This window comes from Anguilla anguilla, chromosome 3, assembly GCF_013347855.1.
Source record: "Anguilla anguilla isolate fAngAng1 chromosome 3, fAngAng1.pri, whole genome shotgun sequence".
Taxonomy (NCBI): domain Eukaryota; kingdom Metazoa; phylum Chordata; class Actinopteri; order Anguilliformes; family Anguillidae; genus Anguilla; species Anguilla anguilla.
In genome coordinates, this window is record NC_049203.1 from 7,517,681 (window position 1) to 7,545,373 (window position 27,693).

At 50.5% G+C, this 27,693-nt stretch overlaps 1 protein-coding gene and 1 long non-coding RNA gene across 4 annotated transcripts; one reads left to right on the top strand and one right to left on the bottom strand.

The window, feature by feature from the left end:
• The first annotated feature begins 908 nt into the window (after positions 1-908).
• Positions 909-24,009, top strand: LOC118224124 (SH2 domain-containing protein 4A-like). 3 transcript variants are annotated; one of them, XM_035411321.1, is made up of 8 exons: positions 909-1,094; positions 2,501-2,873; positions 10,496-10,643; positions 11,072-11,174; positions 11,629-11,676; positions 12,161-12,205; positions 16,221-16,404; positions 23,720-24,009. In XM_035411321.1, the coding sequence occupies exons 2-8, from the start codon at positions 2,693-2,695 to the stop codon at positions 23,956-23,958; spliced, it is 948 nt and encodes a 315-aa protein (XP_035267212.1). In that variant the 5' UTR covers positions 909-1,094; positions 2,501-2,692; the 3' UTR covers positions 23,959-24,009. The 3 variants fall into 3 exon arrangements, with proteins under 3 accessions (XP_035267212.1, XP_035267210.1, XP_035267211.1); XM_035411319.1 differs by having other exon boundaries at positions 910-1,094; positions 23,717-24,009; XM_035411320.1 differs by lacking the exon at positions 909-1,094 and having other exon boundaries at positions 2,416-2,873; positions 23,717-24,009.
• Positions 15,804-27,539, bottom strand: LOC118224125. The gene is made up of 3 exons (XR_004764574.1): positions 27,123-27,539; positions 18,325-18,403; positions 15,804-16,388 (listed from the first exon to the last, which is right to left on the bottom strand). It is a non-coding gene; the product is annotated as an uncharacterized LOC118224125 (long non-coding RNA).
• Positions 27,540-27,693: the final 154 nt, after the last annotated feature.

Below are 27,693 nucleotides of genomic sequence, written 5' to 3' on the forward strand. Positions count from 1 at the left end.
AGCTGTACACGCGTGTGCCTTTGTAGCGAACGGCCATGCCTGGTCAAGGTAACGACCCGTCTGCGTTTGCCAGCGGTTTGTTTGTTTATGTTTTCACTGAAACTCAGCGGGCGTTTCGACTCGAAACTGAAGAAGGGGCTAAAGGGAGGAGAGGGGGAGAGAGAAAAGAGGGATTGAGACACACACACACACACAGAGACACACACACAAACACACAGTCAAACACACATGCACGAACACGCACATACACAAACACACAACCACATACATACACACAGACTCAAACTCAATCTGGAGGACACCGCTCCTGTAAATTGCCTGGGACAATGCCTGGAGCCTTCTAAGATTTTACCCAGAATGCAGCAGTGATTCCCTGTGACCGCGTTAGAGAGACTAAAGAGTGTAAAGTGCATATAAAACTTTCTCATTGACTGAGCAGGGGAGCAGGAAGCATATTTTGTGGGGGTTGGGGACTGAGCTCGTTTTGGGGAAATGGGCGCAGTTTAATTTGGTGGAGTAGCTGGCTGGACTGGCTGAGCAGGTCTGACTGCAGGCTCTGGCTCCGCTCCGCACCGCTGTCATGCGTCTCCTTCTGTTTTCTGCTCAACCGTCTCTCTCCTCAAACACGGTGCCTGGGACTCCTCGGCCCCTCTCCCTCAACCCCAAACCCCCACCCCCATTCAACACCCCTCAATCAACCCCCCCTCCCCCACTCTCTCTCTCTCTCTCTCTCTCACTGAGTTTATTCAACAGGATGCCGGCAGTTTGACTCTCTTAATGTCGATTGCCTGCAAATCCAGCTCAGGGCTCGTTTCCTGCTTTTTAATTGTTTGCGAAAGAGAGAGAGAGAGAGAGAGAGAGAGATGGAGCGACTGTGTGAGTGAGTGTGTCTGTGTGTGTGTGTGTAAGCAAATGAGAGAGCGAGCAAGACAGCGAGAGCAAGAGAGAGAGAGAGAGAGAGGGAGTGTGGAATGCTGTGATGTCATCAGTGTAGCCGCATACAAAGACATGAGGACTGGTTTTCAGGGCACTCTCAGTCTGCTGGAACTATCAGCTCCCGTCCTGCCGCAAAACACACACGTCTACGACCCAGCGTGAGTACGCCAGGACCCCCACAGCCCTCTAAACTCTGTCTCCCTCTCTCTCCCCCTCTTTCTGTCACTCTCTCCTTCCTTTCTCTCAGTCTCCACTCCGCTTTCAAAATTCTCTTTCTCAATCGTCTTCTTTATCCCTCAGGGAACAGCATTCACCACAGATACAGCTCTCTTTCTGTCTGTCCCTCTTTCTTTCTTCCTCTCTCTGTCTCTGCCTCTCTCTCTCTCTCTCTCCGACAGTGAAGCATACTTTGCTTCGTTTACTCGCTCAGTATCAAAGTGGAACATTGTTATGCCATGCAAGTGATTTTTCTCTTTGTTTGAGAGAACATCTTCACAACATCTTCACTTCCCCCTCTTTCTTTCAGCCTCTCTCTCTCTCCAACCCCTCTCTCCATCTCTCTCTCTCTCTCTCTCAGCAGTAAACTTTGGATATAACCACTAACACATTTGCATACCAGCTGAGTGACAGCATTCTGTGTCTGACTCTCAGTAGTGCAGCTTCGCTGTTGCTGCTGTTCATGTTGTCACAATTATCAATGTCACAGCCAGTCACAGGAGAGAGAGATTTACAGATAAACAATACAGCGTGCTACCTGTTCAACGTGTAAACATTATAATTACAGTTCACTAAATGTTTATATATATTTATACTGTGTGTATACATATATATTTTTGTGTTGTTTTCATTCCTTTTGAATTGTTATAGAATGCTTGCATATTATATGTATTTCATGCCAATAAAGCATATTGAATTGAACTGAGAAAGAGAGAGGGGGTAGAGTGAGAGAGAGGGAGAGAGAAGGGGGGAGAGTGAGCGAGAGAGAGAGGGAATGGGGAGAGTGAGAGAGAGGGAAAGAGAGAGGAGAGACAGAACAAAGTTTTGTTAAGGACCTGTAGGCTATGCTGTTGGGGTGTTGCCTTGTTTAATGGGGTTCACAGCAGACAGAGGTGAAGTTTGGCTCGGGTCAGATCAGAACTGCCAGATGAAGAGAAAGAACAAGGAAGAATGGGTCTGACAGGCCCCGAAAATCAGCCTAACATCCCATAATGTTAACATTGGGAATCTGCCAGCACCAGTTCCTACAAAACAGACATTAAAAAAAAAAATGAAAAGGAAGTGAGAATTATTTAATTCAATTCAATTCAACTGAAGCTTTACTACTGTGACAGAACGACAAACCTTTTTTGAAAGCACATTAAACAAGTCCACAAACGCAAAAGCAACAGGCTAACCAAAAATAGAGAATGAACAAAAAAGACAGAGCAAGAGAAGGACAGAGGGGAGAAAAAATAAAGAGAGAGATGAAAGGGTAAAAGGCAGAAAAGTGGTACAAAAAAGAAAGAAAGAAAAAGAAAACCAGCTGACACCAGACTGTGAAATGGGCCTTTCCTTTCTGCTGCAGATTCCCAGCTGACGTCTGTCTGGTGACGGGGTGCGGAGAGGGTGTGAAACATGGCCGCCGCACTGACGGTCCTATAGAGGGAGCCGTTGTCCGACTCTCCCTCTCGCCCTCGTCCCAAAACAACACGTTGTTCTTTTAAGCGGGAGAAAAGGAGGGGGATTCCCTCTCCCCTCCACTCGCAGCGGCCCGAAAATGTTGCAGCAGATTCTGAAGGACATGTACATCGACCCGGACGTCCTGGAGGCGCTGAACGAGGAGCAGAAGCAGACCCTCTTCCTGAAGATGAGGCAGGAGCAGGTGCGGCGCTGGACGGAGCGCGAGGAGAAGCTGGAGAGGGAGGGAAGCGCCGCGCTCAAATCCAAGCAGACGAAAGGTACCGTCCCACACCGCACCGTCCCGTCCCGTACCGCACCGTCCCATCCTGTACCGCACCGTCCTGTGCTGAACTGTCCCATACCGCACCGTCCCGCACCGTCCCGCACCGCACCGTCCCATACCGCACCGTCCTGTGCTGAACTGTCCCATACCGCACCGTCCCGTACCGCACCGTCCCGCACCACACCGTCCTGTGCTGAACTGTCCCGTACCGCACTCTCCTGTACCACAATGTCTCATACTGCACCAATCCCATACCACACCGTCCCGTACCGCACTCTCCTGTACCGCACTGTCCCGTACCGCACCAATCCCATACCGCACCGTCCCGTACTGAACTGTCCCATACCGCACCGTCCTGTGCTGAACTGTCCCATACCGCACCGTCCCGTACCGCACCGTCCCGCACCACACCGTCCTGTGCTGAACTGTCCCGTACCGCACTCTCCTGTACCGCAATGTCTCGTGCTGCACCAATCCCATAACACACCGTCCCGTATCGCACTGTCCGGTACCACACCGTCCCGTATCGCACTGTCCGGTACCACACCGTCCCGTATCGCACTGTCCGGTACCACACCGTCCCATCCTGTACCGCACCGTCCCGTACCACACCGTCCCGTATCGCACTGTCCCATCCTGTACCACAATGTTCAGTACCATACCGTTAGGTACTGTACCGCACCGTGCTGGCAGGGCAGTGCTTTCCTCAGTTTCACCTGGGCTTATGACAGGTCAACAGGAGGCCCACTCCGCCTGTGGCCCCTTGTGGCCCCTTGTGTGCTCGGTGTTGAGGAACAAGCCAGCCACTTCAAAAGTGTGGTCTGAGAGCACCAAAAAAAGGTCAGTGGCTAAAAGACGCTTCTGCTTCACTAGAGCAGGAAACCGAACGAGCAAAGTCTGGAGCCAAAATGGGGCCCCGCAGAACAGTGTTGCTTTTCTGTCACATTACTTGCTACCTAAGCCTTTGCACACAGTGTCACAGAAACGTGACAGAATGAGACTCTACGGCTTCTCTGTGCCTCTGGCTGGTTGTGGTGTTTAGTGGTGTTCCCTCTGTCCTTCCTCCTGTTTATTTTCCCAGTTTCTAGCACAGGCTGAGGAAAACATTTCACGTGGCTTGCTGACATATTCATGGTATAAGAGCCAGCTTTAGGGGTTTTGGAGGCCCGAAATGTTGTTGTTGTGGCCCCAAAGTGCTCCAAAAAAAAAAAAAAAAAAATTGAATTGTGTTTCCCAGGGCTGGTTGTGGCCCAAGCCGACTGCATAGAGTGTTTATGCCAGCGGCTGGCTCTGTGCGGTAATAATGGACTGCATTAATTTCGCACCCTTTAAGTGATTGCAAATGCCTGTAATGGCAGGATTGGGAGGTGAGTCACCTCAGTCGCTGTCTGCTCGGCTACCTGGCAGCCATTTTGTGCCAGAACGCTCAGCACATACCAGATGAGGCAGAGAGGGAGGGAATTAGAAAATGGCTAATTAGCGGGGAAAAACGAGCTAATTTGGCTCCGGAAAAAAAGGTCAGGAAAACCACAGGGAACCTAAATTAAAGTGACCGAGCCTGTTTGCAGCTCAGCAGAGGGACTGAGGTAAAACAGTCTTTGGAAAGAGTAAATATTTCAAAAACAGCTTCACTGAAAACAGGAAGATGCTTTGCAAAAGCTAATCCTCACACTGCTAGTCAATAAGCCAACCAATATTTCAGTCAATACCGCTATCTATAGAAACAGCACTCTGTAACACAATATTTCTGAGGCCACACACACACGCACTTGCGCGCACACACACACACGCACACACACACACGCACACGCACAGACTTGCACACACACACACACACACACACACACACACGCACAGACTTGCACACACACACACACACACACACACACACTCCACAAACACAGTGACAGATTCCGTATGTGAGATGCGCACCACTTTCGGTGACCATGTAAACAGACCGTGTAAAAAGTGAGGAGTCCCCATGAGCTCACAGGAAGTGCCCACGGTGTTTTGCTGGCAGTGCTATTGTTGATTGTCAAGACTGGACATTTTCCTATCCGGGGGAAATCAGAGTAAATAAGGAAATAAGGTTGCCGTGCGGTATGGAGGCATCGTAAACAATAACAGGCAAACAACAGTCACGCAGCAGAGGTGTGAAACAGCCCAGCACTGAGAGCTGTGTCCAGTACACAGAGCTCCTATTCCAGCCCGGCTTTAGAGCGGCACAGAGCTCCATTTCAGCCTGGGTTTAGAGCGGCACAGAGCTCCCATTGCAGCCTGGCTTCAGAGCGGCACAGAGCTCCTATTCCAGCCTGGCTTTAGAGCGGCACAGAGCTCCCACTGCAGCCTGGCTTTAGAGCGGCACAGAGCTCCCACTGCAGCCTGGCTTTAGAGCGGCACAGAGCTCCTATTCCAGCCCGGCTTTAGAGCAGCACAGAGCTCCTATTCCAGCCCGGCTTTAGAGCGGCACAGAGCTCCCACTGCAGCCTGGCTTTAGAGCAGCACAGAGCTCCTATTCCAGCCCGGCTTTAGAGCGGCACAGAGCTCCCACTGCAGCCTGGCTTTAGAGCGGCACAGAGCTCCCACTGCAGCCTGGCTTTAGAGCGGCACAGAGCTCCTATTCCAGCCTGGCTTTAGAGCGGCACAGAGCTCCTATTCCAGCCCGGCTTTAGAGCGGCACAGAGCTCCTATTCCAGCCCAGCTTTAGAGTGGCACAGAGCTCCCATTGCAGCCTGGCTTTAGAGCGGCACAGAGCTCCCACTGCAGCCCGGCTTTAGAGCGGCACAGAGCTCCTATTCCAGCCTGGGTTTACAAAGCTCCAGCAGGGTCTCAAGTGGGGGTAGAAAGTGAGTGATGTTCAGGTACTGTGTGTGTGTCTGTGCGTGCATGTGTGTGTGCGTGTACATGCATGTGTGTGTGTGAACGTCTGGCAACCCATGAACAAGCAAAAAATAAGTTATTTACTGATGATCAAAACAGCAAAGTGGTACTTTTATATTGCTGTATCCAACACTGCAGTGTTACAGTACCTTTCAGGTACTGTTTTTTTTATTTAAAGGCATACCATGCAGGATTTTTAGCATGATTATTTTATAATATTTTCAAGGCAAAAATCCTACACAGTATGCCTCTAAAAGTATTTCATATGAGGGGAATGCTAATGCTAATGCTAATGCTAATGCGAGCACGTTAGATACGGTCACCTGAAAAGCACCTGACCTCCTGAGGGCTGCTGCTAATTTAGACCAGCCCAGGAACGGCAAAAAACAATCAAAAGCAGGCTGGGGAAGATCATTAACCGCACGTGCGCGTGCGCGTTCGTGAGAAAGAGCGAGCGAAACTGACAGGGAGGAAAGTGAAAGAGAGGTGGGGAGGAACGGGACAAAAGAGAAGACGGCTCTCTGCCCTGCCAGCTCAAAACTCAGTCATGAAGAAAACAGGGCATTTATGAACACGCACACTCGCATGCACACAGACGCACACACACACACACATAAACGGACATTCACACGCACACACACACACACACACACACACAAACAGACATTCATACACGCACCCACACACACAGATACAAGCATACACACACACACAATTACAGACGCTCATATAGGCGTGCATACAAACACTTGTACAGTATACACAAATACAGCACCTGCACACATATACAGACACTAACACACATACACACACAGACACTAATACATACACGTACACGTACAATGTGCACGTGCACACACACACACACACACACTAATACATACACGTACACGTAAATGTGCACGTGCACGCACACACACACACACACACACACGCACACACACACACACACACACACACACACACACACACTCCCGTGCTGGGTACGGCACATTTGCCCTGACCCTTTCTTTTGGCAGAATCCTGTTCCTCCACATTCCTCCATTTGACAGTTGGTAAATTTATGACATTGAGAGCATTCAAATGACTCAGAACTGGATGTACTTTCTTCGGCAATATTCCAGCGCAGAAAGTTAGCAAACAGAGAGGCCACGCCCCCGGGAGGGCGGGGCCTGGGAACGTGACCGGTGTCCGTCTTCCCTCTCGTCCCGTGACGGTGGGGGCCCTGCCGCGTTGCCCGGGCGATGGAACGAGGTCACCAGAATGGCCCCGTCCGTCCTTCGGTAACTCGCCCCCCCCCCCCCAGAGAACATGCCGCAGTGTCAGAGGAGCCTTTTCCCCGACTGGCTGTATGACAATGCTCTTATTATTGAGCATATTGCTAGCGTCATGGAGCTCGGGAGGAACAGAGCTCCCTCTGTCCCCCCCCACCCACCACCCACAGCTGTCACATGCGGCAAAGCGCTGGGTGTTTCCTCATTAATACCCCCCCCCCCCCACTCTGGCATACTTCAGTATTGCCCCTCTAATACCCCCCTCTCACTGCCTTAGTACCCCAGTTTCACTCCGGCTTTGCACATACCAATAATACTATTCTGATAGTTGGTTCCTATTACTAGAGTCTCTCTAATAATGAACTAGGGTTTCAGAGACCAGTAGCTCTGGAGTGCCAAAGCTTCCAGAAACGAAAATCATATTAATTTTGTAATACAGTGTTGATTGTCTTTGCATGTACAGTAATATACTGTAAACTTGAGATTCATGCAGTTTTAAGCCACACTCATACACAATACTACGTATGTGACCAGAGATGTAACCTCTGATTTTGTAGGAATATGATAGAATATTGGTCCTTAAGCAATGATTCAAATTATTTGAACGTGGGCAGGGGGAGATGCAGAGGACATGGAGCTTAGCTTTGCTGAACAGCAGGCAGTGGGCAGACAGGAATTGTCATCACCGCTGCATTCCACTCTCATTAAGGGATGCTTGTGATCACTGATATACACACACTCCAAAGCAAAGTCTTACATTAAAAGCTTTGCATCTCAGCATTGAAAGTGATGGAAAGTGGGTAGTATATTCACTCATTCAAACCGTTTTATTAAATGTGTGCTACAATGTTCTTAGGGAGTTGGTGGGAATTGGGAGTTTATTGTCAATTGTTTATTATCTTATGAATATTGACTTCCGCACTAAATAGTATGTTGTGTGCAGTGAGCTGTACATTGCAGTGCATTTTACACTGTGTTTTGTGGGTAGCGAGCTTCGTTAGACTGTAAGTAGGGCATTGTAGGAAGTGTGTGTGTGTGCTTTGTTGCAGTGCAAAGAGTGAATTGTGGTTAGCAAGTTGTGCTATTTTGTATTATATAAATTGTGCACTGTGTGAGATGCTGATTATGGTAATGAGATGTTTATTACACCGTAACTGGTGCATTGTGGGTAGTGTGTTGTGGAGTATACTGAAAGTACTGCATTGTAATACTGACTTGTGTCATGCTGAAAATGCTGTGGGTAATTTTTGGTGGAGTATACTGTAAGTAGTGCATTGTGGGTAGTGTGTTATGGAGTATACTGTAAGGAGTGCATTGTGGGTAGTGTATTGTGGAGTATACTGTAAGGAGTGCATTGTGGGTAGTGTACTGTGGAGTATACTGTAAGGAGTGCATTGTGGGTAGTGTATTGTGGAGTATACTGTAAGGAGTGCATTGTGGGTAGTGTATTGTGAAGTATACTGTAAGGAGTGCATTGTGGGTAGTGTACTGTGGAGTATACTGTAAGGAGTGCATTGTGGGTAGTGTATTGTGGAGTATACTGTAAGGAGTGCATTGTGGGTAGCGTGTTGTGGAGTACACAGTAAGGGGGCACTCTCTCTCTCTGTCTCTCTCTCTCTCTCTCTTTCTTTCTCTCTCTGTCCCTCTCTCTCTCTCTTCCTCCCTCTCTCTCTCTCTCTCTCTGTCCCTCCCTCCCTCTCTCTCTTTCTCTCTCTGTCCCTCTCTCTCTCTCTTCCTCTCTCTCTCTCTCTCTCTCTCTCTCTCTCTCTCTCTCTCTCTCTCTCTCTCCCTCTCTCTCTTTCTGTCTGTCTCTCTCTCTCTCTCTCTCTTCCCACACAACCCCACCTTCAGCGCACCCTGCCGGCCCGTGTCTCAACAGGGTGTGCTGTCTGATGTCATCGCAGCTATTATGAGCCGAGAGCATCACGCCTCCGTACAGCTGTTCTTTCTTCCAGGACTACAGCGGGCGGTCTCTAATTACCGCTGCCCCGGCGGGGGGGCCCCTCTCAGTCCCCAAACCGACAGCTCGGCGGGGGCCCCCTCGGCCTGGGGGGGGGGGGGGGGCCTCGAAAGGGGCCAGCGCGGAGGAGAGAGAAGCGCCCCCCACCTGAGACGCCGTGCCAGGGCGTTTGAGGGGAAAGTCCGTAACTACGCAGTGGAGCGAGGACACGCCCTGCCCAAAAAACACAGCGCTCAAAACACGCCATTATCACGGACCCAGCCGTCAACTTATCTCTCCGCCATCCCCCCCTTTCCTGGCCCCTTCCCTCTATCTGCCGTTCTTACTCGTTCTCTACCTCTCTACGTCTGGCTGCCAGCGTCTCCTAGGGTCTGCGTCGTTCTATTCCCGTTTCTTTCTTTTTTCCCTCCCTCTGACTCTGTCAATTTCTCACCGCTGTTCTCCTTCCCCCGCTCTTTTCTTTTATCTCCCTCTCCCCCCCCCCCCCCCCCCCCCCCGCAACTCTCAAATTTAAGCACACACAATTCCAGAGCGAGCTGACCGCGCCGCCGCTCGGCCCCCCTCCTTCTCTCCGGGCTCGGCGCGCGCGAAGTTTTACGTTTCAAAGGCGCGCCGGCGCTCGCCCATCGGGGGAGAGGCGCGGGTGACGCGAGCCGCGCGTGGTTTTTGTTTTTTCTCTCTCTCTCTCTCTCGCCTTTGTGTTCGAAACCTCCGGCCGCGTTATCCGAGCCGTCCGAATGGAATGCCGTCCCCGGGCCGCGGTGCTCCACCGGCTGGACCGGTTCCTTACGCAACCGCCGGGCCCGGGCCACCCTCCTGTGAAACCGCGAGAGGTTTGCCTTCCTACGCCGCTCTCACGTGTCACGGGCGGCTACCGCGAGCCCCGCCTTTTTAACGCCGCGTTGCGCTTCCCCCCCGTAGAAAAAACAACGTTTGCCGCCGCAAGCGCGTCGCGGACGCCTCCCTCCGTTTCCACCCGTATCTTACTCAGTCACCTTATCCCAGCGCGCAGTCTCCTATCTACAGGGAGATAATGTGTCCAGAATAAAACACCCATGCGTCTCATAGACAAGAATGAAAGTGCTTCTGTTGCATTGGTCCCAAATGACATGTATAATTACTTATGTATTTATTGAATGTAACCAATGTGAACTACTATATATATATATATATATATATATATATATAATTACAGTACATAAAATATGATATATTTAAAAAATATGTCTGTGTGTGTTTGCCTCACAGGAAGTGTGCGTTTGTATCAGCATGTGTCTGTCTCACAGGAAGTGTGTCTGTATCTGTGTGTGTCTGCCTCACAGGAAGTGTGTGTTTGTATCTGTGTGTGTTTGCCTCACAGGAAGTGTGTGTTTGTATCAGCGTGTGTCTGTCTCACAGGAAGTGTGTCTGTATCTGTGTGTGTGCCTCACAGGAAGTGTGTGTCTGTATCTGTGTGTGTCTGTCTCACAGGAAGTGTGTGTCTGTATCTGTGTGTTTCCGCAGCCAGCAAGAAGAGAGTCAGCTGGCTCCTGGGACGCGACGGGGACGTACATGTCCGTGTGATCGGAGAAACGGATGAAGTCAGGTCCGCAAAATTAATCTACTCTGAGCTGAGCCAGACGAAGGGGTCCGGCCTGCAGGGAGACTCACGGTGAGAACGCGGTCGCCCCTCTATCATTACCCATAACTCCTTTCCCTTACCGACCGCTGCTGCACCGTGCACTGTCACTATGAACCCACCAACCCCGAGCCGGCCAATAGGGGATGGGCTCCTCTTACTGTGTCTGGTTCCTTGCTTATAAGGGGCGTTTTAGGCTGGGGTATAGCGTGTTATGGAATAATGTTTTATGCAAATTGCAATAGTACATTAGACTTGATTACAGTCACACACACACACACACACACACACACACACAAACCTCCTCTATAACACTGCCCTCCTCTGCAAACCCACTTCTTTCAACACGAGGTGTAGATGTACGCACTCCACAGCCCCACGCTCGCTCTGGTTTGCGCTGTAATTGCAGCTGTGGGGAAAATGGCCCCCGTGACTCCTCTTGTGTAAAACCCATCTTTCAGGAACCAAAGCAACGCCACAAAGAGCAGCCTGGTCACCAGAGCGTGCCCGGAGCCCGAGACCGTACCGTCCCAAACACCGCCAGGGATACAGCTACAGTTTAAGGTAGGTGTGTAGGTGTGTGGTGTGTGTGTGTGTGTGGGTGTGTGGGGTGTGTGGTGTGTGTGTGTGTGTGGGTGCGTGTGTGTGGTGTGTGTTTTTTTTATTCAAGAGGGCAGGGTACGATGGGGAATGCTGTCCCCCTGTACAGTCTTGTACGCAAAAAAAGGGGGATTTTAGGCAGGGTTGTCATGGCAACACGGTGGGCGCAGCCAGAGTGCGTCCTGGACATCTTCACCAGACCCACACACACACAGACACACACACACACACACACACACACACACACACACACACCTCTCAACTGCCAAAGCACCCCGTGCGTAGGTGCTCATAAAACTGTTTTTATCTGACCCGCACATTAAACTCATTTTACTGAGATTGTAAATATGCAATTCCACTTCCATTAACGCATAAAGCTCCTACGCAGACGCGTAAAGCCATTTTAATTGAATTTCAGGGCGTCCAACCGGCCTCCGACTTGACGCAGCATCCTCCGCACTCTCAGGTAAGAAGCAGCTGGAGCCTGGAGCCTCCAGCCGTCACATCCACACCCACAGACAGCCAGAGCCCAGCTCCCGCGAACAGCTGTGACCGCGGAGGCCTCTGCAGCGTTTCAATTTTATATCTCTGTAAACACACCGCGGGGTTAAGGAGGCAGAGATAAGGGCTTCTGCAAACCGAAACTCAATCACATGCCGAATTATACATCACTTTTTGTCTCTGCGAGGAAATTAAAACTTTTAACCAAACCACACAGAAAATCGGTGCTTTATTTAAGACAACATGTAGCAGTTGTTTTGAAAGGCTGATAACGTAACTGGATTTACAGCCGTGAAGCTGTGGCCTTTGAGCTAGGAAATGAACCGTTATTACCTCACTGATCCAGGTGTACAAAGGGATAATATGATATAGCTAAGGAAAATGCCACGGACAAGGGCTTCTGTTTATAATATAAATAAATGTTGGGACATTTTTTTTCTGGTCTCCAGAACTCAGCAGACTTGAAGTCAGGGACTCATTCACCCCCTCTGCAGGTAAGACAGGGTATTTCATATGATGCACTTCCACACTACATTTGGGGTCCCACACTTGAGGAAGTAGCTATTAAAATATGGTTACAGAATTAAATTAATCCTGTCTCGTGTATTAGGCATTATATTTATGATATGCTATTAGGGTGGTGCCATTGCTTTTTGCACAGATACACATGTATAATTGGCTTTTCTGATTTACATTCCATCTCTTGGCGATAAAGAAGCCTGTTGCATGTCTTTAGAGATTCTTACTATGATTCCCAAAGCACTCAGTTTCAGCTGACAAATTTCAACAAGATAAAGGATTATATAGGACATCCTTAACGTACATACACACATGCACACACAAACACACACACTATCCTGGGATCCACCTCCATACCAAAAACCATTAATTTCTAATGAGATGCAAACTCTCCTTGTTCAAACAGAAGAAAATAATTAAAACCTACATTATTACATTTTATTTAATCTATGAGGGTTGTTCTTTATGCATATCCTCTTTATCGAGGAAACGTACGTGTTTACGTGTGCACGTGTGTGGGTGCTTGCACGTGCATATGTGAATGCGTGTGCGTGTGCTGTATGCATATGTGTGTGTCCACATGCATGCGCATGCTCTCATGCATGTAGATGCGCACGTACGTGTGTTTATACATGCACGTGTGCACGGGTGCTTCCACGCATGTATGGGCGTGCGTGCATGTATGCACGTGCACGTGTGTGTGTGCATGTATGCGTGTACGTGTTTGTGCGTGCACGTGTGTACACATTTGTGCGTGCACGTGTGTGCGCGCGTGCCTGAGCGTATTTCCTGTCTAACCGCGCGTCTCGTCCTCCTCAGGCCCCGGAGCCCGAGCAGCAGCAGAGCCCCTCCCCCGAGGTGAGTGTGTTTTAGGCGTGTTTGTTCAACCGCCGGCCTGTCACGCATGACCGTACAGACAGCTGAGGCCCGGGTCAGCTTTTCTGCGCGATTGCAGAGGGCAGTAAACTCACCTGACCTGCTGAGCGGGCTGACAGGGGCACTGCCCCCACTCTACACTGCTGGACATTCATCCATTCATCTACATTACATTACATTACATTACATTAAAGGCATTTAGCAGACCCTCTTATCCAGAGCGACTTACACACCGTTTACATAGCATTTACATTGCATCTAATTATACAGCTGGATATATACTGAAGCAATGCAGGTTAAGTCCCTTGCTCAAGGGTACAACGGCTGTGTCCTACCCGGGAATCGAACCGGTGACCTTTATGCTACAGTGACGCCCGGTGGACAGTCGATGGCTGATACGCACACATGTAACTAGGCACTGTTCCGCTATGAACCATAGCGTGGGTAGCGCGGAAGTACATAGTACAACGCGCAGTGTTAAATTCACACTAAATCCACCTTACTGGACTCATATGTACTCTGTAAAAGAGTTGAATCAACAATAGACGTTTTACGGTGTACCTGGTTCCCGGTCTGGTGTGTATAGCTGGGCTCAGTATCTGGCGTTTATCTGGGCCGCGTGTGAGTGCGTAGTTCACAGCGTGTAGTTCGGCTGCTGTGTAAGGAGCAGGATTGCATTCTGGTGGGCTGGGCTGCCGCACAGCTAGTGTGTCCAGTATGACCAGATCCTCCAAAGAAACACCTTTCAATGGTGATTTTTTCTTTCCAAAGCAGTTTGTAATAAACTGTGGTCGAGACTGAGTGTAAGTGAAACAAATGGTCAGGGAACCGGGCTTGTGATTGCGGGTTCGATTCTCAGGCGAGGCACAGCCACTGTACCCTTGAGCAGGCCGCTCAACCTGGACGGCTTAAGTGAATATCCAGCTGTATAAACGGTTTATGAGTCAAACTGTGCAAGTCCCTCCGGGTAAGAACATCTGTTTAATGCCTAAATGTATGTAATGTAAAGCCCTGCTGCAGTCAGACCTTTATAGCAGTCTCAGAACGGCCCAGCCAAAACTGACCTGGGTTAGAACAGCACTGCGCAAATACATAAGTACAATAACAGCATGCTGTTAAATGATATTTCACCATTCATTTTCTAAACGTATATTTCCCCGGTTTACTTTCAAAAGGTAAACACACAAGAGCAGTTTGGGAAATGTAGTCTGGTGTTGAAAGAAAAGAACTACAATGCGGAATAAGAGTGAAACTGCGCATTTCGGCTAGTTTTTTGGCGCGCGCAGTGTGGACCCGCTCTGTCCTTCTGTGAGTCCAGCAAGGCCAGCTGTCTGGCGGTCCTCACCTCCGTCCCGGGACCCCCCCCCCCCCCCCACACCCCTCCGGGCTCTCGCACCCCACCCCGGATCCTGTTTCAGGCAGCTGTTCCTCGCCCCCATTTCAGGCATTCCTGGTTGGCCACGCTGCGGCGTTGCGCCTCTCTGCGGAGCAGCTGGCCAGCAACAGGGCGTTCGCACCGCAGTAACACGATTATGCGCGGCTGCAGAGGGGTCCGGACCTTTCCTGGGGAGGGGCGGGGCGGGGACGGTATTTTGGGTGGGCTGATACCCACGAATATGAGATGAATGCGAGGGCTAGAGTGTGTGCGCGTGTGTGTGCATTAATGTGTGTGTGTGCGCTTGACTGCGTGCGTGTGTGTGTGCATTTGTGTGTGTGTGTGTGTGTGTGTGTGCGTGTGGCAGCAGTAGGAGTGTGTGCATTAGTGTGTGTGTGTGTGTGTGCGTGTGTGCGTGTGGCAGCAGTAGGAGTGTGTGCATTAGTGTGTGTGTGTGTGTGTGTGTGTGCGTGTGGCAGCAGTAGGAGTGTGTGCATTAGTGTGTGTGTGTGTGTGTGTGTGTGTGTGTGCGTGTGGCAGCAGTAGGAGTGTGTGCATTAGTGTGTGTGTGTGTGTGTGTGTGCGTGTGGCAGCAGTAGGAGTGTGTGCATTAGTGTGTGTGTGTGTGTGTGTGCGTGTGGCAGCAGTAGGAGTGTGTGGGTTCGGGCTCCCCCTGAGCAGATGGTGGAGGGACCGGAGCAGGGACTCAGAGGGTCTGAGGCGCGGGGAGCGGCAGTCACAGATGGACAGGACGGGGCGGAGTCTCCTGGGGCGGGGCCGGGGATCTGTCCTCTCCTCCAGCCCACAGCTGTGCTCCTCTCCTATCCTCCCCTCCGCCCCCCCCCCCCCCCCCCCCGTACCTGTGCGCCTCAGAAACGTCCACGCAGACCCCCCGCACCCGTGGGGTCTCCCCGTGTGCTGGGGAAGCGAGACCAGCCTGGCCTTCATTCCATCTTTTAAAAGATGAAAATAGGAGTATTTGCGCATTCTAAACACCGCGTTTGCAGGCAGGGCAGGGGCGTGTGATGTCAGAGGCAGTTCTGGCTAAATTCAACCCTGGTGCACCCCCATGAGCGTGACCTGAATCCCACGCCATTACACTGGCGTTAGGATCAGTGGAGGAGCAGAGGTGACATAACTGAGATTGCTCAGCAGGTCATTGGGTCGCCCATGTGAGCATGCCACTACTGCTCATGCCTGATGACCTTCAGACTAAGAATACGTAAGGGTAATTTCCGCAAATGTGAAGTGCTGAACAATGACATAATATCTTATAATAAAATAATAAAACAATATCTTTGAAAGACAGGGAGAGAACAACAAAGGGCTGCCTGTTTACTGCCTCTTATTGGCATTAAAATAACCGGACAATGGGCTCTGGATATGGCTGATAAGCCAGGGAAGGCTATGCTAACGGTACACCTGCTCTGCAGGGAAGGCTAGGCTAACGGTATACCTGCTCTCCAGGGAAGGCTAGGCTAACGGTACACCTGCTCTGCAGGGAAGGCTAGGCTAACGGTACACCTGCTCTGCAGGGAAGGCTAGGCTAATGGTATACCTGCTCTCCAGGGAAGGCTAGGCTAACGGTACACCTGCTCTCCATGGAAGGCTAGGCTAACGGTACACCTGCTCTGCAGGGAAGGCTAGGCTAACGGTACACCTGCTCTGCAGGGAAGGCTAGGCTAACGGCACACCTGCTCTGCAGGGAAGGCTAGGCTAACGGTACACCTGCTCCGCAGGACCCGGAGGAGGAAGACGATGACGATGAAGACGACTCTGTCAGCCTGTCGGCGCTGCTCTACCGATCACACCTCAGGCGGGACAACACGGCGTCAATCTCGGACAGGCTCCGCTCACAGCGCGCTGACCCGCCGTCCAGCGCAGACAGACTCCGCCTCCAGGAAGCCCTACAGCCAAGCAAAGGTGAGAGGTCGTTTCAGGCTCCGTCCTCCTCAAATATCACATGCTAAAACATTAGGGAGGACTGACTTGTGCCCCGCCTAGACAGAGATCCACTTTATTGGTTGAAACTACCCTATCCAAGATCACATCCTGAATGGATGGACAGACAGACAGACAGACAGACACACACACACACACAGGAAAACGTTTCTTGACTACTTGGAATCGTTATGGGAAGCATTATTTGATTATGTGCAATAGCTTTCCTAAGCCTTGGTTTGGTTTGCTAAGATAAGATCCACAAGCTATGTGAAATGGCTCCAGACACAAGCGGTCGCTGTAATGTGTGAGTGCACAGAAAAATCTTGACGGACACTGAGATGAACGAATCGTGTACAAGCGGCAGAAGTGCCTTCTTGTGATGCAGGGCACAGAAAGCCTGACTGAAGTAACTGGCTCCAGTAACCAGCTAGCTAATGAGCCCCCTCTCAGATCATTTGGGAATCGCATCATCTTCACCGGGCAGAGATCTGAATTGCAGAACGCAGGAAAACAGCCTTGAGTTCTGAGCTCTTTAATGGAAAGCGGCTTTTACATTCGGATTTCGCCATTTCTTGCAATCCTGTATTATTTTTATATTTCGCGTCTGCCGACTCGCCCCCGCTGTGCTGCCCATGAGTTCAGGAGCCCCCGGGTGACGGAGCGCTACGCCAATAATCCTCCTGCTTAATTAAATTCGAATGTTCCGGCGGATCTCCTCCTCCTACTCAGGGTATCTCACGCAGCGCTCGGAAAGGCCGCCGCGCCCCAAGTTCTACGAAACGGACCGCGCTCCGCATGAAGAAAAAAAAAACAAACGGGACACGAATCCAGAAAAGCGTTTCCGGAGAGAGAGAGAGAGATGGATACGCGCGCGAATCCTCCCGGTGATGTCACCGCTGCCCGGGGCCCGTGGTAACCCGAGCGGGGCGCCGCGCTCGGTGTAGCCGCTGTTCCCGTGGCGACAGGAACGCACGCGCGTAGGAGGCGCGGCTGCCTCTCGGGGCGGGACGTGCAGCTGTCGCGGGGATTAGCTGCGCTGCTTTGGGCGAGCGGAAGGAGCCCCTCGCTAGCGGAGTGAGTCAGCCTGAACGGCACGGGGCCCGAAACACGTTCTCAGGACCCGTGGACTCAAAAGGCGCGTTTTCGGGTCGATGCCCACGAGGGCTCGGGCCTGTCCCGTTGTCAAAACGGCTTTTTGTGTGTGTGTGTGACGGCCCTCGTGCGGACATTTTGTGCCCTCGGTCTCCCCTCTTGTCAGGTCGGCGTCACTGCAGACTTAAACCGAGGAGAATTACCCAGAATTCAGTTCAGGTGGATGACATACTGAGCACAGACGGATAAGATGGAGTTCCTATCACAGAATGCCGAGCCTAGGCTGGCGTTGACCGCCACGGCTTTCCTTTGGCCTACAAAGTTTGAGGACCTTGTAGAGAGCGAGAAATGAACTTTCCCTTTGCGTTCGCAAGCGTCCATTTAACCTACAACCGTAATTCACATTCTCACCATCAAAGTTATCGATATGAGTGACAGCTGTAGCAAGGTAGCCGCCTAGTTGTATCTTCTCACAGGTTCAAAACATAACAAGTTCAGCTACATAATGTACAGTATATTTTGTTGGTTTGGCAATGTGTAGCTGGACATCTAGCCAGTTAGGCTGCTAGCCATCAGCACCCACTGATTGGACGGGCAAGACTACGATGCTGATGATTTTACCATGTAAGCTGGCCAGCTAGTAAGATTGGAATGATAGATGCAGCGGAATATCATTCTACGACTAAAATGAAAAATAAAAATAACTCTTCTGATCTGTAACTTCGCCTGTAGTGGTCATGTGAGCCAGCTAACATTGGCAAGCTAACTTCACAGCTGTGTCGCGTATAGGTGCAGACACTCACTCACCCATATCCGTCCCACTGGCCACAAGTCATCCCCAGACCATGTCACAATCTCTTGAGTCTTGTCGATGCCTGGAAAGTACCTGCAAGAAGGGACAAATCACTGATCATTTAGATACCACCTGAGTACAACGGGCAACCAAATGTACATATTCTCTGAGAAATTCAGATTTATTGTAACTGCATGTGTTGATTCACTTTGTTCCTATGGCTATGCTTTTCTACTACAGCATGGGGTAAATTCTGTTATTTTCCCCATAGAAAATATTTCATCCTTTTGCACAAACTTGGAAGTGACCAGGCTGATCCTGTATTCGTTTTTAAAGTTGATTGCAGGAAATATACCTTAAAAACTCTGCAAAAGCATACTGAATGTTCTACGTCACTGCTCCCATCAGACAGATGCCACCAGCACCATCTAGTGGAATCTTTATGTAATGCAAGTCCCATCTACATCAACAATGCATTTTCCTGTATTCCCCCACACTCCCCTCTGGTGGCCAAATATATTCACTGCAGCAGCATTGAAAAATAAGATTCTGAATGAAGGATTTCTTTGTTTCACCCCCCTCCCTGCCTCCCTCTCAACCACTACCACACACCAGATGAAAAAGAGAAAAAAAACACACACAATAGAGTTTTCCTCTGTAGAACTGCTGCCACTCAGGCAACAGGTGTAGTGTGGGAGTGAATCACAGAGTGTGACTGACCCGTTTCTCACACTCTTACTCCGTTGGCCTGTGTGTGTGTGTGAACGTGAGTGTGTGTATGTGTGTGTGTGTGTGTGTGTGTGTGTGTGTTAGCGTGTGTGCACGCGCAAGTGTGTAGGTGTTTGGATGTCTCCGTGTATGTCAGTATCTGTATGCGCGTAAGATTTTGTGTGATGTGTGAATGAGTGTTTGTGTGATGTTTGCATGGGTATGTGTGCATGCATGTGTGTGAGTGTTTGTGTGCATGTGTGTGTGTGCAAAAGTGTGTGTGTGTGCGTGTGTGTGTGTTAGTGTGTGTGTATGTGTGTGTGTATGTATGTACGTGAGTGTGTGTGTGTGTGTGTGTGTATGTGAGTGTGTGTGTGTGTATGTATGTGAGTGTGTTAGTGTATGTGTGTGTGTATGTATGTATGTGAGTGTTTGCGTGTATGTGAGTGTTTGAGTGTGTGTGAGTGTGTATGTGTGTGTGTGTATTTTTGTATGTGAGTGTTTGCGTGTATGTGAGTGTTTGAGTGTGTGTGTGAGTGTGTGTGTGTGTGTGTGAGTGTGTATGTGAGTGTGTATGTGAGTGTGTGTGTGTGTGTGTGAGTGTGTATGTGAGTGTGTGTGTGTGTGAGTGTGTGAGTGTGTATGTGAGTGTGTGAGTGTGTATGTGAGTGTGTGAGTGTGTGTGTGTGTGTGTGTGTGTGTGTGTGTGTGAGTGTGTATGTGAGTGTGTGTGTGTGTGTGTGTGTGTGTGTGTGTGTGTGTGTGTGTGTGTGAGTGTGTATGTGAGTGTGTGTGTGTGTGTGTGTGAGTGTGTATGTGAGTGTGTGTGTGTGTGTGTGTGTGTGAGTGTGTATGTGAGTGTGTGTGTGTGTGTGTGTGTGTGTGAGTGTGTGGTGTGTGTGTGTGTGTGTGTGTGAGTGTGTGTGTGTGTGTGTGTGTGTGTGTGTGTGTGTGTGTGTGTGTGTGTGTGTGTGAGTGTGTATGTGTGTGTGTGTGTGAGTGTGTGAGTGTGTGTGTGAGTGTGTGTGTGTGTGTGTATGTGAGTGTGTGTGAGTGTGTGTGTGTGTGAGTGTGTGTGTGTGTGAGTGTGTGTGTGTGTGTGTGTATCGGCCTGCAGCAGCTGCTCCTCTCCCGCTCTCTCAGTTCTTCACCTTCACAGGGAAGGACACACATTCCAGCGCCGCTCCCCGGCGTTGGCCCTGGGCGACGCTCGGCCAGAGCTGATAAGTGACGGAGCCTCGAGCCGCCGCCACGGCCCCCCCCCCCCACCCGACCCCCCCCCCCCCCAACCCTCCCCCACCCCCCTACCACCCCACTCCCCCGGCCTGGCTCGGCACTCAGACATACCGCTCCGGAATTCTGCCCTCTGTCCCACTTCTGGCCCCCCCTTCAGGGGAGGGGGGGGGGGGGGGGTGGAGGGGGGGGGGGGGCTTTAAAGGGACATGCCAGCATTTCTTTCATTTAAAAAAAAAAACTATGGTTGTTATGGTAGTTTTGTTTCTCCCATGTATTTACATGTTTGGTGGATCATTAAGACATAGAGACTTTTTTTTTTCTCCAGTGTCAACCCAGTTTTCCTGGGACACTGGTGAGCACAGCGGCTGATGAAATGCTGAGAATATTTTCATACGCCATTAATTAGCTATTGTAATATTTTTTACTGGATAAAATGCAGCAGGCAGCCGACGCAGGGAACGTGACGGGGATTACACCGAGCTGGTGCATTCTGGGAACAGGGGGAAGAGCCGTGGGGTCGTACTGACTCAAGTCGGGGCCGGTAGGAACTCCAAAATTCCTGTTTGACAACCAGGAAGTAGTAGATTTAGGGGCTTGATCCATTTAAAAGGCAAAGACACAAGTTTAAAGTTCAAACTGAAACCCCAAAGATGTTTTGTTGTGGGGGGTGAGACCAGCAAAAAAAAAAAAAGTAAACAAATAAAAAAGCAGTATTTCGGAATTCAGGAGTAAACACACAATCACCCCCCCCCACCCCCCGCCCTCGTCCAAACGCACAAACACAAACACTCCCAGACGCAGTCACGCACACACTCCCGCGGTGTATTTGGGATTCTGCTCATGCCAGCATTGGAGCTTGGCACCCAACGCACGCAGCACAGAGAGATTCTGACCATGCGTCCATGCGTGCATGTGTGGGTGTGTATGCGTGTTCATGCGTTTGGCCGAGGGGGGGGGGGGGGGGGGCGTTAATTATGTGTTTACTCCTGAATGTACTATATGCGTATGAGTGTATGCGGTGTGTGTGGATACGGTGTGCGGATGCGTGTGTGCGGTGCGAGTGCGTGTGTGCGCACGCTCGGTGTGCGTGTGCGTGTGTGTGTGTGTGTATGCGTGTGTGCCCGTCCACCAGTCGCTGGAGCCTATCCAGGGTTTCCGTGGCGACCGCGCAACACAGCGAGACAATGGGAGCCGGAGGAGCGTCTGTGGCCCACGCAGCGCTGCGAGAGGACATTAGCACAGGAACCACGGGTCAGGGGGCAGCGAGCGCGGGAGCGCGGGAGGGAGGGAGCGCGGGAGGGAGGGAGGGAGGGAGCGAGGGAGGGAGGGAGGGAGGGAAAACACAGGAAAGAAAGGCTGACGAAGGGAGGACGTTTAAAAAGAAATCCGTCTTTTGCAAAGTGTGCTTCTTTTTAAAAAAAAAAACAAACAAAAAAAAACGTTTATTCTGTGGAATTCCTCCATTTTGAGTGTGTGTGTGTGTGTGTGTGTGTGTGTGTGTGGGGAGGGCAAGGTTTTCTATGCGGAGCGTGCTCAGTAATGAATAAACTAAAAGTATGCGGAGGAGTCGTTTGTGTGCGTACGTGATTGTGTGCGTCTGGCTGCATTCGTGGGCGTACATTCGTGTGGATTAGTGATGGTGTGCGTGCGCTGGTTTGGAAAGGAATGGGGGTGTGAGTGTGTGCGTGTCTTCGTTGGGTTGGTAAGGAGTAGGGTGTGTGCATTTCTGTGTGAGCGCGTGTGTGTGTAGGGTGTGTGTGCGCGTGTGTGCACGTGAGTGTGTAAGCGCGTGATGGGTCAGGAAGGAACAGGGTGTGTGTGTGTGTGTGTGTGAGCATTTAACAGTGTGATGGGTTAATGAGGAGCAAGGTGAGTGTGTGTGTGTGTGTGCATGAGCATGTAAGAGCGTGATGGGTCAATGAGGAGCAAGGTGAGTGTCTGTGTGTGTGTGTGTGTGTGTGTGTGAGCGCGGGTCGGGGTGGGGAGGATCAGGGTGTGTGTGTGTGTGTGTGTGTGTGTGTATGTGTGAGAGTGTGGGTCGGGGAGGAGCAGGGTGTGTGTGTGTGTGTGTGTGTGTGTGTGTGTGAGAGTGCGGGTCGGGGAGGAGCAGGGTGTGTGTGTGTGTGTGTGAGCGCAGGTCGGGGTGTGTGTGTGTGTGTGTGTGTGTGTGTGAGAGTGCGGGTCGGGGTGTGTGTGTGTGTGTGTGTGTGTGTGTGTGTGAGAGTGCGGGTCGGGGTGGGGAGGATCAGGGTGTGTGTGTGTGTGTGTGTGTGAGAGTGCGGGTCGGGGAGTAGCAGGGTGTGTGTGTGTGTGTGTGTGTGTGTGTGTGTGTGAGAGTGCGGGTTGGGGAGGAGCAGGGTGTGGGCGCTCACATCTGTGCCCCCCAGGGAAGGGCTAAAAATATGCGTCTCCTTTGAGCCCTCCGGTGCCCCGCGCCACGTCTGACTGCAGAGGAGCCACAGACCCACGCCCCGCCCGCCACACACCCAGCTGTGTCCTCCTCTCCACCTCCTCCTACAGGGAGGGAGAGGGAGGGGGGGAGAGAGGAGAGGGAGGGAGGGGGAGGGAGAGGGAGAGAGAGGGAGAGAGAGAGAGAGAGGGGGAGAGAGAGGGAGAGAGGGGGGGAGAGGGAGGGAGAGAGGGAGCGACAGAGTGAGAGATAGGGAGGGGGAGAAAGGGAGAGAGAGGGAGGTACAGAGAGAGAGGGAGAGAGAGAGGGAGAAGGAGAGAGGGGGAGAGAAAGGGAGGTGGGAGGGAGGGAAAGAAAGAAAGGGAGAGAGGGAGGGAGAGAGAAAGAGAGGTGGTGGGAGTGAGAGAGGGGGCGTGTTTATAGTATGTGTCTATGTGAAGCAGCTTCATGGTTGGGTCATGCAGGCAGACGCAGGGGGGCGGGACTGTCTGCATGGGCTGGTCACATGGGTGCCCCAGTCACAGCTGACCTCAGGGGTCCGCTGCCTGCGTAAACGAGCACCTGCATTTAGTCCCGTTTCAGTGCTACCTGAGTAACGCCCCCCCTCCCCCCTCCCCCCTCCCCCCTCCCACACACGCAATCCCAGCGTCAGGGAAAGCGTTTAAACTACAAACCTCCCAGTGTCAATGATGAGCCCACAATGAGGACACAAACGCATCATCGCAAACGCAAAAACACCCTTTCTTAAATTACGGCAGGTAGAGATGTAATGGGGCTACCGCCTCTGCTACGGTATCCTCTACACCAGGGCGGCCCAGTTCTGTTCCTGGAGTCCTACCGTCCTGCAGGTTTTCATTACAGCCCTAATTTGGCATGCCTGATTCTATTAGCTAGCTGCTCAATCTAGCTGTTTGGATGAGGTGTGCTGAGTTAGGGTTGGAGTGAAAACCTGCAGGACGGTAGATCTCCAGGAGCAGCATTGGGCAGCCGTGCTCTACACCCACAAGGATTTATATTTCATTTGGCTCTCTCTCTCTCTCTCTCTCTCTCAGTGGGTAAAGACATCCAGCCTGTGGCAGCCAGACAGCGAGAGGAGACTGAAGGGGCGGGGCCTAACTGGGCGGGGTCCGCTGAAGGCGAGGACCACGGCCTGGCCCGCGGCCGGGTGGCACAGCTCACGAAGGCCTTCGGCACGCCCGTCCCCAAGCACCTCACCCTGTCCCGCCCGAAACCAAAGCCGCCCCTCCCAAAGAAGCCCGCCCACCTGCTGTTCGCCTCCCCCGCCCCCAGATAATCCCACAAGCCCCAGGGGCAAATCCAGAGAGACGCTGACCCCACCCGCGACCCCCCCCCCACCCCCCCCACCCCCCACCCCAAGCCAAATGAGCTGGAAACACCAGCCGCCAACCGGCAGGGGCGGGGCTGCAAGCTGCCTGGTTAAGTTATTACATGTTCTCTACTTGTCCCCCCCCCCCCCCCCCCCCCCCCCCCCCCCCCCCCCCCCTTTTCTTTAAACATTGTGGTAAAAATCAGAGATTCCAAGATTTTTTTGTTTATTTTTTACTTCAGCATTACTGTATATACTCTCAGAGGGAAAGGAACACCGAAAATACTCTTCTTTTTTCAATACTCTAAATGTTTTCGGAAAGGACGGCTTTGTTTTGACTGGGATTTTTTTTTTTTTAGCTCAGAGGATTCTGGAGATCCTCATAACCAGCAGGGCGACACAAGATCGCTTTTCCACCTCGAAGTGCAATATCTGCTCTCGTACTGTATATATAAATCAAGGTGGCTTTTTTTTGGTGGATTGTAAAATGGTGTCGGGGAGAGGGAAAAACTGGTGATCCGCGCGCGAATCTGGGGACGTCTGCCTCCGACGCTACTTCCTTTCTGGAACAGGAAGTCATGCACGTCATGTGACGGCCCACCCGGAACTGTCCGTATCTGAGGATAGATTGCACCTGTCCTCTGCCCAGGGAGGTGAGGATTAAAAGCAGACAGCGATGGTGGGAGTGAGGGAGAGAGGGAGGAAGGGAGGAATGGAGAAAGAGAGAGGCAGACAGGCATCCAGGCTTGCGTTTTATTTGAGGCCAAGAAAAACTGAACCCCGCCATTGACTTGCTGCAGCTGACCTGAATTTAAATGTATTTTCCCAAATCACCCCCCCCCCTTCCCATCCCTTTTCCTCTGACACCAACAGCCCATGAATGCCCCTGCTCTCCTATGACCTCACATCGCAGAACTTCCAGCCTCTCCCACCACATCCGTCCCCGCTCTCTTAACTGGCTGGTGCGGAGACAGTCCAAACAATCTAAACCGGTCCAGAAACAGTTCGTGGTCAGCTGAACCCTGACCGCCCTGGAGAACACACATCCCGTAGCCACCATTGCAGAGAGAGTGGGAGACCGTGGCCAGCACGGGGACAGATGTTGCGGAGAACAGCTGGACCGGCAGCTGTCCCGCCCTGTTGCCGAACTGCGGAAGCCAAACTGGGGCTGTGCTAGCCCTCCCACGGGAGGGACACAGAGACAGAGCCAGGCCCTCTGGTAAAACCAGACAACTCCCCAAGAAGGTACCCAGCAGTTAAAGCAGGGCTCTGACTTCCTGTAATCATTACACGTCCCTCACAATTCACGCGGAGGGTAACCTGGGTGGACAATGTCTAAATGCCAAAATTCATCCCTGTGCCACATCAACCGAGCCTGCTGAGTCGCTCTTAGCGTCCGTCGTAGCTGAAGTGTGCTGAGCACTGTGCTATATAACTGGCTGCAGTGCAGTAGGTTTTTTTTTTTTTTTTCTTTTTGGAAAGGCGCTGTTGTCTGATCTTAGATTTCCTACGCACTGAGACCTCCCTAGAAACTTAATTTATTCCCTCCTGACGGAAAATGAAGCATCGTCACAGCGTGAAAAACAAGGTTCTTTGGCATCGTTAATAGGAGGGGGTGAAGTTGGGAGAATTATTTCACTATAATGAACGGCAATTCAGACATGATTTCATAGCGGGCAGGTACAGCACTCCGTGCTCAATGCTTATAGGCTGGTTAATACTAATGTGTGTCAGCTGATTTACACAATAGGAGAACGCAGAAAAACTTTTCCTAAAATAATACACATTAATCTCAAATGCAATTGCTAACACAATGATCCATGACACCATTCAAACGACTACAAATGTATTGTACTGTAATTTACATTACCATCTTTTAAAACACGTAATCTAATTGTATTACAGAGAGTAAGCTATGTCGTATTAGCTACTGACATACGAATGTGCATGTCTGTCTAAATAAATGCGATCTCAAAGGTTAAAGCGTTCAGTTTACCAATTTAACTATGCGAAAAACATTTAAGGAACCGTCTTCACAGTAACAACGTTAGGAGGGTTTTAACGTTATCATAAATGAAAATTTAACTATTTCACGTGTTAAGGTTTGTGGATAACAGCAAAGTCGTGCTACGTTATCATATCAACACTAAGCCAGGTATGATAGCCAAAGCCACCTTTTTAATATTAGCAAGAAATGCCATCTTCGGCTAACGTTATTAGCGTACATATGCAGTAAGTTAATTTAAGATAAACTTATGCAAGGTTGTCATTCACTGCAAATGGACTGCAGTTGTATTTAGCGGCATCCTTATCCTCAGCCCATAGGCTATACACTAGGATACCGAACAACCGCACCAAGATTTCCGATCATCCGTTGTAATAATGTGCAAGCACTAGAACCCTTATCTAACGTTATGGGTTGAATGAACCAACGTGCCGACTGAGACAAACGTTGCCACAACAACAGAGCCACCGACCGGGTCAAAGTTCAATCGATTTTAGGTCACAGCGTGGCATCATCGGTAGCAGAAGTATAAACCAGGGGGTTGATCGATCCGTGAACGCGGCTGGACAATTGGGCTATTCCAAATTAAGGTGGATAGCTACACAGAGCCGCGCGTTTGGTGCCAAAATATTTAAATGAAAATAAAAAATAAATTAGAAGGAGCATAAACCAACTTTACAGCTGGTGGTAATACAAGATCCGCTGCCTGGTGTGCAAGCTAGCCCCCAACTAATCAGTTTAATTTATGAGAAAACATGCATACTGTTCAAAACCTGTTGTTAGCTGGGGAAGAAAAGCCTAAATAAATTAAAGCACATTTATGGAGCTGTGAGTGCTTGCAATTTCACAACAAATAAATCAAACACCTGTATTAGCTGGCTGCTAACGGAAGTCTCTAAGATTAGCAAAGCTATTTAAAGCTAGTGCATTTCAGCTGAAGGAAAGTAATGGGATGTTGTTACTGTTACACAAAAGTGTTTGTTACTAATTATTTCTTAACACTGATACACATTGAGCTACTGACAATTTAAGTCTTCCGAGTCTCACACAAGTGTCGGCCCACTATTTTAGTTGTGGACTGAATTGCCAAAAAGAAGTGAAACAAGCTGATGTTCTTCATCTGTACCTTAGTTCTGCGGTCTGCAGTTCCTCTCTGTTGACAGTGCATGCCAAAATGTACCAGTTTCCTGTCACATGACCACAGTGTGCCAACACTTCCTGACTGGCTAGTATCTGCCAAGTCTGCCATTTCTAGCTCAGTGAGCGTGGATGTACGGATGGTCAATGCATTGTTTCTGGAGGACTATTGATGTGTGAGTGTCAGTTTTTCTCAGTGTTTAAAAAAAGAAAAAAAAAATCATGTTTTATATTTTTTTGGTTGACATTTGTATAGCCAATGCCCATAAAGAGTTGTATTGTGTGTGTTTTTTTTACATTGATGATGAGTTGTATGCCAGGTACAGTGAGGGTGACACGGTGGCCAGGGACACTGCATGTTGTTGATGCTCAGCGGAGACATGGTGATACAATAAAACAGGTGACCCTGGAGGCTGTATTCATGTGTTGATTTTTGGGGAAGGGGGCAGGGTGGTTTTTAGGGGTAGGGTGGGACAAGGGGGGCAGTGATGTCCAGAGTGCTCTGGGGCTCTCTGTATGTGGTCAATCCCGTCCGGAAACCAAGGTTGAAAGGGTAGACG